Source organism: Saccostrea echinata, unplaced genomic scaffold, assembly GCF_033153115.1.
Source record: "Saccostrea echinata isolate AGI-Se365-2 ecotype Australia unplaced genomic scaffold, CSIRO_AGI_Sech_v1 ptg000030l, whole genome shotgun sequence".
In the NCBI taxonomy this organism is placed as follows: Eukaryota; Metazoa; Mollusca; class Bivalvia; order Ostreida; family Ostreidae; genus Saccostrea; species Saccostrea echinata.
In genome coordinates, this window is record NW_026889779.1 from 10,018,315 (window position 1) to 10,031,284 (window position 12,970).

A 12,970-nucleotide genomic window follows, 5' to 3' on the forward strand; every position below is an offset into this window, starting at 1 on the left:
AACAGTAAATTCATATTTATTAAATCTAATTCTTCACAAAACAGTGTATAAAACTAAACATCAGCTTAAGTATACTCTAGTACAAAAATTTACTGTTCATCTGCCAAGATGCTGAATTTTAAATCTGTTTTCATCAATGTTCATACAAAGACTTTCATCCAATGTAAAGGTTTGTACACCTGGCACTTTGTACATGAACAGCAATGCAGTACATAGTGGATTAGACTTATGACAACAGAACAGACATTTCCATCAATATATATATATGTCTCTACCCTCTACCATCAACATGAAAGTAAACACATCAGACAGTACAAAACATTTTGTTCATTAAGTATAAAGCCACACAATTGGAATGCTTCTGTGATTCTATTTATAATAGATATCTGAGGTTGTTCACTTTGCACACTTCTCTATAAAGTTTGCTAAGGTTACATCCCTGTGAGACAGGCCTCCATAGTCATGAGTACTCAGTGTTATCTGAACCTGTAAGTAAAGAAAGTACATGAAAAGTACAATAAAACATGTGTAAAAGAGGTAATGTGATCTCAAAGTGTGAATGCATGAGCTCATAACTGCTTCAGAATGAGAAGACACTATTGATTGATACACATTTCGAGATTAATTTTGCTGCATCAAATTTGGCAAAAGAAAAAAAAGGCCCATGGGCCACATCACTCACCTGAGCACACTGGCTGGGAAAATACAGAAATCAGTTCAGTATTAAAAAGTTTGCAAGAAGGGAGGGGACAAACTTCAATTTTCACTACCTCAGGATGCCTCCATATCAGTATTACTAATCACAGCTTTGCTTTCTTGAGCAGAAGAATTTTAAAGATTTTCTCCTTTGAATTCCTATGTAAAACTGATCGCTCATTGTGACCACACCCTACCCACTCTAATAGGGGGGCAAGGATACACCAACCTCACGATACGATACGTATCACGGTATTCACTTCAGGATACGATACGTATCACGATACATGACAAGGTTAAGAAGTCTTTCAAGTTCATGTTATTTTTTTTAAACTTGACAGGGTTATATCAAATGGTCATATTTCTTTATAATAATTAAAATATCATTTTGTTAACTTGAATTTGATTGATAGGTAGATTTTTGAGTTGTGACAATATTCTAAACCAATGACGAACATTTACAGGGAACTACAGGGACCTTTCCTAATAATCTTCCTTTGAAATTGGAATGAAAAAGGAATACATTCATTCTTTTATTCCTTTTATTTATGTCGAAATTCAGTTGTCATTTCTCGTGTTAACACGTTTTAGTCAACAAGACAGCGAATTTTCATCGAAATACACGCGTGATGAGATATCGTGTTTTACCATAAAATACGTTCAGATCTAAAGGGTTTATCACTTGTCTTAACATCTTTAACTTTCAATCACATTAGGAATGAGACAAAGCCATGTTTTGCGCAGAATCCATTTTTAAATTGTACACAAGGAAACAAAACATGCTTCTATAGTAATATGACTAATCAGGGCTTTGCTGTTCTTGAGCTGAAAATTCTTTTCAAGATGACACCTATATATTCTTATGTAAAACTTTGACCCTCTGTTGTGCCCCTCAACCCATTGGGGGTCATAATTTGAACAAACTTCATTCTACAATACCTAAGGTTGCTTCTGTATAAATATGACTAAAAATGGCTTCGTTGTTCTTGAGAAGAAGATTGTTAAAGATATTTTCTATATATTCCTATGGAAAACTCTGACCCACTGTTGTGGCCCCACCCTACCCTACCCCAGGGTTATGATTTGAACAAACCTGATTCTACACTACCTGAGGATACTTCTGAATTAATATGACTAATAATGGCTAAACTGTTCTTGAGGAGGAGATTTTTAATGATCTTTCTTGTATATTCTTAAGGTAAACTTTGACCCTCTGTTGTCACTAACCTTCACCCCCAGGGGTCATGATTGGAATAAACTTGAATCTACACTACCTGATGATACTTCTATATTCCTATGTAAAACTTTGACCCCTCTTGTGGCCCCTCCTTACCCCCAGGGGTTATGATAAGAACAAACTTGAATCAAGAATATGCAATGAAGCTTTATAATAAGTTTCATCTTTTCCTGCCCAGTGGTTCTTGAGAAGATTTTTTGAAGATGCCATCAAATTTTCATGATTTTTTTATTATCTCCCTTTGAAAGAGGGCATGGCACTTCCTGTGAACAAACTTAAATCCCCTTCACCCACGAATGCTTTGTGGCAAGTTTGATTGCAATTGGCCCAGTGGTTCTTGAGAAGAAGTTGGAATTGTGAAAAGTTTACAATGACAACAATGTGATAATAGTAGGGATGTCAATTTTGTCAATAATTCATATTCGAATATTCAATGAAAGTATTCGAATATATTCGAATATTCGATATAATAAATTAAATCTGGATTATTTTTCATATACATCATCCTGCTCTCATGAAAGGTTAATTACCGTACGTATTCTTATATTGGAAGTAAAATTGTATGAAGACTTTTGTAGGTGTACAATAAGAAATTCCATTTGATATTTGTCAATGTTTGAAATAAATAATTGATTTAAATGTAGAAAAGTATCAATTTAACAAATGATACATGTGTATTTATAGTAGCTCCAATTGGGGAACCAGTCATCTTACCAAAGGCAAGATAGTCGTATACTGTTCAGAGTTCAATACGTGTAATTAATTACAATTATCAGTCTAATAAGAGATATGATGATAATCTTTGATACAATGTTTTTAAAATATAAACAAATATTTCCATAGACAATTTTCCTAGGTAATTAACTAATTTCCCAATAACGAATATAAAATTCAGGATTATGTACAACCCGAGATAATTAAGTAATTTACACATTTTTTCTGAAATTGAGCCCTTAACAATATTAATTACAGACTAATTCTATCGGACATTCATTCAATGATCAATTAAATTTATTTGATAAGTATACCCTTCACGTCTTTTAGACATTTTAAAAAGGTTTTCTTTTGATGTCCTCGATTCTAGATCCGATCGTATTTATTTAATAAAAACGATGAAAGTACGTTTTGTATTATAAATAAAGCATTATTGTATAATTCTTTAACACCGTACTCAAAACAAAATAATTTTGTAGATACATAAGATAAGAAAGTAGTGAAAGAAATCAGGCGATCGAAATTGATCGCTAGTTAATTCCAGCACTGTTCTAATAAAAATTTATTAACCACAGTACTTCTTTTTATGAAATCTGAAAAACATCGAATATTCGAATCTTAAATTCATATTCGAATATCAATTCATCGAATGAATATTCGAATGTTCGAATATTCGTTGACATCCCTAGATAATAGACAATGTACAAATTTTGATCAGAAAAGCTTCCTTGAGCCTTCGGCTCAGATGAGCTAAAAAACATACTTTACATTTTAAAACATAAATAGAAGAAATAAACCTCTACATGTTTATAGGTTTTTTTGGGGTTATATATACACTGGCCACAAATATATGTTAAAAGCATGCATAAATTGTTGCCGACTACCACCTGTGTACAAATGTATATATATTTTCTGAAATACCCAAACTAGACATTTATATTTTAAGCATATACATTTAATTAAACATACCTTGTTATAAACATTAAACCACTCTGGGTGATGGTCCATCTTGTCTGCCTGTATTGCTATTCTTGTCATAAATCCAAAGGCCTGCATTCAAAATCAATAAACTGAACATGGAGTGCATAAAAATAGAATAACTTAACCATTCTCATTCAAGTTTTAAACATTAAAAACTAATATTTTTAAATATTTATATTTGCAAATGTTTTTGCTTATATAACACTACATGTATATGAACAAGGCATATCAAACAGGTTCGTCACATGACCATTAATTCTGACATAGCTAAATCATAAAAGATCGATATAATTTCACAGTAACATCATAAGTGATCAGCATGTTCAAGTTCAACACATTCAATTTATACCATTGAGGTTTTGAAAAATACATGTAAATCATTTTATGGGTTTGAAACTATAGTACGCAATTTTTTGTTATAAATGAGTCATAAATGTAAGTATAAGTAATAATTAAGATATCATTTTTAAACATTTATCAAGAAATAAACATGGGTTGGCATATATATAATCAAATCCATCATAAAGCCCTTAAGGCTTTACGAAATTTGATCACACGACCAACCCTTATTTAAATCACAATAAAAGTTTTAAAATGATACCTTATTTCTTAAATAAACAAAGAATGTAATTATACCTCATTAAAATCTTTGAACAGGAACTCCTTATAGATTGCATCACGACCTTCCACCATTGTCCACCCCGCTTTCTTCAGTGGAGATAAGACATCCTCTCTCTCATCAGACTCCAGTTTTGTTCTCTTAGGGGTTGATGCCTACAATTGATATCAAGAGTTGTTTGTGAAAGTACTGATTAATGAGACAGATGGGAATTGAATCTTTATGCAGTTGAAAAGATGGTATTTGAATCTAACTCTTAAGTTGATCAATAAGATGTGAAAGGGTGACTCTCAGGGCTAACAAGCAAAGGGGGTTATTAAGGGCTAAATCAGATGAAATATGTGGAGCAAACACGGACCTCTAAGACATCAGAGGTGGGATCAGGTGCCATGGAGGAGTAAGCATTCCCTGCTGACCAGTCACACCTGCCATGTGCTCCTTGTCATGATCAGGGAATAATGGAAAAATCCGTCGATATCCGTCAATAACTCTGTACTCAATAGTTTAATATATGGTGGATTTTGGGGACAGTTATAAGTAGGCAGGTGGGGGTGAGGTGAATGAAGTGGGTACAGGATCTGTTTACATGTATACTATCACTGTAGGTCCAATAAAAGAGTTCATAACGTCCTAAGGCACATAGTTTGGTTCTTGGGTCAGACAAAATGCATGTTGTCCTCAACGGTCAAAAAAATGTATACAGTTTACCAGGAATTTTTATTGTTACATTTGAACTAATTAGCCACAGATTTTAAAAATGTATTAGTCTGAGATTAATGGACTAACATTAATGATGAACCCTGATTTTCCGTCCTTAAGGTCAAGATCTAGCAAATGAAAGGTGCCTACAGATTTCTCAAATTTGGGAAATAAATTCCTTTAATGGTGCTTTATAACTTTAGCTTGGTCAAATAAGGTGTTTCCGGGCATAATTTGTAGATGAACAAGACGAAAAATCATATTTTAAACTGTCATTTTCAATGAAAAATTAAGAAAAACAGTCATGAATACGAGAGTTTTTTTCCATATCAGACAAAGAAATGCATCCAGATTGCCTACAGTCTCTCAGAAAACGATAATTTGTATGTTCTTGGCCTCTTCGTTAAAATAATATCAAATTGAATATAGGTATCGGGATTACTTTTCGCATGATTTCAAATTGAATTCCATGAAAATACTTTATTTTCTACAAAATTCTACCAGAGCCGTAAGCTGCGGGAAAAAGAAGTCAAAATTGATTATGACGTCATTATGGATCTAGCACCAAAAAGTTAGTCTAAAGTCATTTACTAGATCTTGACCTTAAGCAGTTTAAGTCCCTGAATTTAGCAACTTGCAGCCCCATTTTCGATAACAAAAGTAACAATGTTCAGTTTTTGCCAATTCCTCCCAATTTACAGAGATGTTTGCAAGCACAATCTCATTAATTGAATATTTCCGTGTGTGATTTAATTGTCTCAAATAGAAACTTATTAAAATGAGAAAGATAGTCAAAGTCATCTTCCCAAGTCAAGGGTTTCTGATCCAGTCCGCTCCACATCAACCCTTGACCAAATGGACTGAAATTAATGGTTCACTATCGTGCCATCTAGTGAGATAGCAAATTTTGAATCCTACTGACTTCTGCAATTGACCAATCAGAGTAGTAATAAAACAGAGACAGCAAAACAATACGGAAAGTCGATTATAAATTCAGCTTTAACTTTAACTCCAATGCTAAGACAAGCATTTAACTGGGGTATTTAATGGTAAAGACATTTTTGTTAGAACTAAAACTGGCATGTTTTTATGCCCCCGCCATAAAATGGCCAGGGCATATAGTATTACCCTGTTCCATCATTCTTTTTGACTGCATTATGGTTTTGGACCTTTTGACTCTAACCTTAATGTTTAACCTACAGTACTTTTCAAAATCTTTAACATTGGTAATAACCTTTAAAAGAGAGAAGATAGCTAGGACTTTTATATTTTACATGTACATTACCTGTGACAACACATTCAGAAAAAATTATCATTTTTGACTCGAAGTCCATGACTTAAAGGTTAAGCTCTTACTCTTAGAGCTGTGAGCCACTACACCATGCACCTTTCACAGTATCTTTTCAATAAACTGAATTCACACTGAATTTATACATTAAATACCATAATCCATTATTGTCTTACAAATTTATACCTAGGCATTAATTAGTAAAATTGTACAATGCCAAATTCTTACATGTAGAAAATAAATGCAGCATAATTACTTGTCTCATAATGATAATAAACCTGGGCAATTGAATATTCATATTAAAATAAAATTAAAAAAAAAGGAACCCTTCTGGCCATTACCCAGTTAGATATACCTGTGTCTTGGGACCAGTCTAGACAAACCCCAAAAATGGCATGAACTCCGAAAACGAAGTCTTTGGCTCCATCATGCATTGTGGCAAAATGGCGTCCGATGTAAACAAACGATGGATTGTTGTTCACTTTCTCCAAATATACGGCTGCATAATGGTTGCATTTAGTGCATTGTGACTTTATTTTAATTTCTGTTGAATGAATAATTACATTTATTAAATTATGTTGTGGATATTGACTTATTTATCGCTTCAAACTCTTGCATAATAGTAAATTGGATATACGACATCGAGTCAATACTGCCGGTAAGAATTATTTTCTAATTTGATTTATTGTCTCCTTGATTTAAATTTTATGTCATTCCTAAAACAAAGGTGCTTTTATTTGTTTTTGAAGACACCCAGCTTGTATTTATTTTAATCAGAAAATGCGTATTTTTCAAGTCGGAGCAGAGGTATTCACAGGTTCATTTTTAGAAGACATGTTGTGACCTTAATTTCGAGAAGAGTCGTTTTTAAAGTTTTCATATGGATAGATTATAGTTTTATAAATGTTTTCATAATAATATCTGTTCGTATGTGATAAAAAATCAGTAAATAACGACAGTAAGAACTTATGTGTTCAATTCAGATGTCGTACATAAATTAAAAAAAAACGGAATGCTAATTTATATATAAAATTCAGTTAAGTTTTTAACAGTTACAATATATATTGTCCTATTTTGCATACATATCCCTTTTATTGTGCATATTTACTTCTCAAACATATCATTTTCTCTGTAATTGATCTGACTACAAACGTCAACTTTGAAAGTAGGCCTAAATATCTCCTTTTTTGCAAATAAATCAAAAATCTGACAAATACGATATTTTCCTTAGTCTTTTATTTAGCATTTCTGAGTACTATCATAATTGCCATACTTTCCAAAACTTTGCAAGCACAGTTTTTGTTGACCCATCATTTTTGCCGAAAAATCGCCTTTTTCTGTGTGTGTGTGCGCATGCGCGGACTCTTTTTTCGGAGTCTTTTTAAGTCTCAATTTCTTACTTCCGGAAACACTGTTTTTGGAGTTCGTCTAGACTGGGGACAGGCCCTCGATCACCATAATTATGTCGGCTGTAGCATAAAATTATGATTAGATTATCACATTTTTGAGGAAATTCAGATTGACAAGTAGTTTCATGTGCTCAGTACTTATTTCAAGATACATATTTAAGTAACTTGCCATCTTTTTACTGAACGGTCGATTGAAAGATAGAAACAATGCACTTCTCTCCTTGCATAAATGTCCTGCACTGGCCAAAGCTTGTCGACAAATCAATTGCAGCATGAATAGACCTTTATTTGTTTTCAAGAATAAGAGAGCTCTAATTAAGGTAAATAACTCTTAGTGCTTTCTTTAAATAAAAAAAAGATTAATATTTAATATGAATAAATTATTTTCTTTTTTAATTTACTCTGGACAGCTTGTATTCAAGTTATCTATTTGAACATAAATCTGTTAGCTTATTGCTTAATTCTGAAATAAGTTTGTGTTTTTTAATCTGTTTAATATTATATCCTAGCTTAACTAAAAAAAGAAAATAAATAATCTGTTTTATGATATTAAAAAATCATTTTGAAATATTAAGAAAATCAGCTGGATTTTTTTTTCAACAAAGAAGTCTAAAACTAACCCCCCCCAACCCCCCCCCCCCCCAACCCCCACCGATGTCCTAAATGCAAGTAATTTGTTGTGAAATTGATTTTTGAAGGGAACTTTACAAACTTTTACTTTAGTCAGTCAAACATCTTAATACACCTCTGGACAAAATTTGAAAATAACTGGACAGACCAGGAATTCCTCATATTTGATTATTTTATCATTATTCAACTTAAAAAAAATATCTAAAACTGCAGCATGCAACAGGCTGCTGACAATTAAATTAAAATGATATTTTTTTTTGTCTTTTTAATCATTTTATAAGCTAGTGGCTGCTCTCTCTAAAGGAATTGATGAATGCATCATTGGAATTTTGAAATTAATTGAAGACATCATCACCATTAGCCAAGCCTGGTTTAATTGTCATCAGCATAACTCCTCAATTTCTTTAAGCAAATATTGAAGAGAAAAATAATAGAATATATATCGTGTGCTTTGATTGCTTTGATTGCATTATTGCTTTCTATAATTAATTATAATTTATTAATTTTGTTGTTGAATTTGTTGATTCATTGGAAGATTTTAAGCAACAAATTCAATCATTGTGTAATTGTAATTTGTAAATTTTAATTAATTCAGAATTAAAAATTATCTTGAATACCTGAAGATATCTCTCTAATTGAATTGTTGTGTAATGCATCAAATAATTTGATATCTTAAATTCAAAGGACTAATTTGAAAAAAAGATATCTGTATCTTAATTCAATTAACTGGCTACAATAAAAAGGAGGGGAAATTAAAAGAAGGAAAAAACCTCAATTTCATTTACCAGTACTGCACAAAGTAAAGATTTACAGTATATGTCAGTGTCAAGTTAATGATAACTATAGATTTCCCAAAGTCATTGCAAAATACTCTCTCAGATCGCTGCAATACAGAAAAAGAAAACCCCTGGGTTTATGTTAATTACTGTTTATTTGTTATCACATCATGAACGTAAAGAATTATAGCAGTTATGTTTTATATTTGATAAGTATATAAAGTTCCAATAACATTTCACTACAAAACTCTCTAAGATGGCTGCAATGAAAAAAGTACTCAGATTTAAATGCTATTCAATATTGTTTATTTGTTGTCATAATTTGTGAAGATTTACATGAATATTGAATTTACATGTTATAACATGTACATGTACTTTGAAAAGAATATTTGAAAATAATGACTTCTGTTATACACATAACTCTGAAAAGATTTTAGGAAGCAAATGTCACTTTTTATAAGTAGTACATTATACATTGTATATGAATTGAAATGTCAAAACAAATAGACATAACACACACATATAATGAATTAAGATTTCCAGTCTCTTCACTACACTTGATGCCTACATATACGATTATTAAAAACCCTTAAATTGCATTACAGAGCACCATGCAGGTTTAGGCCAGGTTTATTTTCCAAAGAAATTAACATGCAAACAAAGCAGTTTTCATACAACATTACATATTCATAACAAAATGCACATTAAAATGCATCCAAAAATAAAATAAGCCTCCTCTGCCGCCCAGGAAAAACCATATATTAAAAACAAAATCTTTCAAAATTTGTAAAAAATGATGGAAACCTGTGAACCGCGGCAAAATGCAGAGTAAGCAAAAATTTGAGTGGCGGCACCTCACTCTCTTTAATTATTAAACAATATTTTCATGAATTATGGATTTTGCAATAAAGACATATATTTGTATTGATAAAAACTGGACTTTCTCAGGATAGTGTGCACTAGAAAGTGACCATTTGATAATACCCCTTTAATTATTGAATGTTTGCCCATGCAATATATTCTGAAAATTTTTTGGCTGTAGCCTAATTAACTAAAACTTAGTAACAAGACATTTCCGTAACATTGTTTACATGTTGTTAGGGCAATTAATTTTTGCTAATACTACATAACACAAAAAATTGTTATACTGCACTCATCATAAACTTTCCAAATAGCATTAAACTTCAAAGGCTAGAGTATAATCACTGATATTAAAAACTTCCCAGGGAAAACATGGATAAAAAGTCACACATGTGTCCAAGGCAAAAAATTTATGCAAGTCTAAGGGTGAATGCAAGACATCACATTCATCTGATGGAACCAAAAACTGGTCAATACTTCAACTGGTGTTACAAGGAAATTAACTGCTGGGGTGATAATAGCACATAAGTTTTTTGGTTCAAAACATCAACAAAAGAAAGGAAGGAACTAAGACCGGAAAATGCAATATCCTTCTCACAAGGTCACAGTTCCTTCAAACAAGATCTTCACACAAGAACACAGATCCTTCACATAACACCACAGATCCTTCAAACATGGTCACATATCCTTCACATAAGGCCACAGATCTTTCACACAAGGTCACAGATCCTTCACACAAGGTCACAGATCCTTCACATGTCACAGATCCTTCACACAAGATCAAAGATCCTTCACTTAAGGTCACAGATCCTTCATGTAAAAACACAGACCCTTCACATAAGGTCACAGATCTTTCACACAAGGTCACAGATCCTTCAAACAAGGCTACATATTCTTAACACAAGGCAACAGAACCTATTCATAAGGTAACAGATATACTTCACAAAAGGTCAAGGTCCTTCACAAGGTCACAGATCCTTCATACAAGGTCACCAATTTTTTCACACTATATGTAGGTAACAGATCCTTCACATAAGGTCACAGATCCATAATACAAGGTCACAAATCCTTCACACTAATTCAAAATAGAGTTCTATATCTCCTTCAACAATAAACGTCTCTCCTTTCATTTCTAATGATTCATAACATGAATTTATTTTGATGTGTTGCCCAACTTTCTTCCTTCCACATCTATCAAGATAGCTCAGATGATTCATAGGATGTGTTCTATCAAATTAAAAAAATGTCAGCTTAACAAATGAAAAGTCAAAAAGTGATATTGTATAGACTTCAGTACCTATGAAAATAAAAACAAGTAAGCTATTGAGTTTCAATAATATAAAATCAACCAACACATTTCAGAAACAATGCCAAATTTAGAGGCCCAAAGGCTTTTACAATCACCTGAATGTCACTGCAATTTTTTCTGAGCCAAAGTGTGTTCTTTTTTCTAAACTACTTTTTTTCCAACAAAACTGGAGTCAGCTCCATATAGATTTAAAGGGCAATGATTTACACAAATTTCAATTTTATCTACCTGAGGGCATTTTTGTAGTAATTTGACAATTTGAAGCCTAATATTTTGTGGAGAAAATTCCATGAAATTTCTATACGTTCTAGAGAAAAGATGAAATTGTAAAAAAAAAATTACAAAGAAAAGGATGATGACAATACTGACAACAACAGACAAATTTTGATCAGAAAAACTCGGCTCAGGTGAGCTAAAAATGTCAGACAGTGCAAGATGTGCCATTGTGTCTTACCATCATGTCTTGGATTGGCCACAGTCAATCCCTGAACTTTTGCTGGTAGGTAAGTGTCTGCTCTTCTTGTGAGAATGAAAACCAGTCCAACCCTGTATGTATGAACAAAGAACATCTATAGGTCTGTGGAAAAATGATTTTCTTAACACTTGGAGAGCCATTAGTCTTCAGAGAGCCAGAAGCACATCAACATATAAAATATTTTACCATCAATTCTTGGATTGGCTGCACTTGATCCCTCAATCATTTTGCACACTTTCTGTCAGATGAAAGTCACCAACTTTCTCGAGATCTACACTAGCACTACACTAGATCTAACCCTGACCTATTAATAAAAAATATCAAATAGTAAAAGAATTGCTTACACTTGTAAAGTGGAAAAATGATGAAAATCAACAGAATACTGGATTGGCACATTGCATCTTACCATCATTCCTAGGGTTTACAGCAGTCTATCCCAAAACTATCAACACTCTTGCTTTAAGGTGAGATTCTTCTCTTAAGGATTCTGGACAGAGGTTTGTCTTAAACTGCTCAATAAAAAGACAATTAAAAACATACTTCTCAATAAGGGATCTAGGTCAGCCAAGGTTCCTTCTGCTAGCAAAGAAATTTAACCAAGGGTCAAATGATTCATGAATACTGCAAACAAAGGGTCAAAGGAATACTATAATAAACAATTGGCTGTATAGCTCATTACGATTTACAATTTTGTCTCAAAAGCAGAACCCCATTAATTTTCTATGACAATACAACTATTCTGATATTAATCTCACCCTTTCTTCTATTATTTCCCACATTAAATTCCCTGCTCCTAACCAACCTGCAGCTTATGATGTTGGTCCTCTTCTGCTTCTCGGGATAGGTCTTTCTCTTCAGATCCTCAGGATGGGTCCTTTACACCTGCTCCTCGGGTTGGGTCCTTCTCCTATGCTCTTTGACATGGGTCCTCTCTTGCAGTCCTTGGAATGGATCATTCTCTACTGCTCATGCGGATTAGTCCATCTCTTCTGCTCCTTAGGATGGGCCCTCCTTTTCTGTTCCTTAGGATGGGTCCTTCTCTTCTGAATCCTGTCAGAGGAAGTCAAGAGGTCAAGGCCAAACCAGGTCAACATCAATTGACAAGTAAAAGATGGGGAAAGTTTGCAGCGAGCAGATCTCAAATCTTACCGCATCTTCCAACGATGACTGCAGTTGATTGGGAGGCAACATTCGTCCACACCAGGGGCTCCAGATCATCCTAACCGCCTACTGCTAAAATAAAACAAAATTCAAGATGTCAAATGAATTTTTCAAA

The 12,970-nt window shown here is 33.0% G+C and overlaps 1 protein-coding gene and 1 long non-coding RNA gene across 2 annotated transcripts; both read right to left on the reverse strand.

The window, feature by feature from the left end:
* On the reverse strand, positions 1–7,919 carry LOC133196311 (pterin-4-alpha-carbinolamine dehydratase-like). The gene is made up of 4 exons (XM_061332220.1): positions 7,813–7,919; positions 4,265–4,402; positions 3,617–3,697; positions 1–486 (listed from the first exon to the last, which is right to left on the reverse strand). The coding sequence occupies exons 1-4, from the start codon at positions 7,915–7,917 to the stop codon at positions 397–399; spliced, it is 414 nt and encodes a 137-aa protein (XP_061188204.1). The 5' UTR covers positions 7,918–7,919; the 3' UTR covers positions 1–396.
* Positions 7,920–10,140: 2,221 nt separating this feature from the next.
* On the reverse strand, positions 10,141–12,726 carry LOC133196312 (uncharacterized). Its single transcript, XR_009722319.1, has 5 exons — positions 12,497–12,726; positions 12,101–12,203; positions 11,881–11,998; positions 11,674–11,765; positions 10,141–11,137 (listed from the first exon to the last, which is right to left on the reverse strand). It is a non-coding gene; the product is annotated as an uncharacterized LOC133196312 (long non-coding RNA).
* Positions 12,727–12,970: the final 244 nt, after the last annotated feature.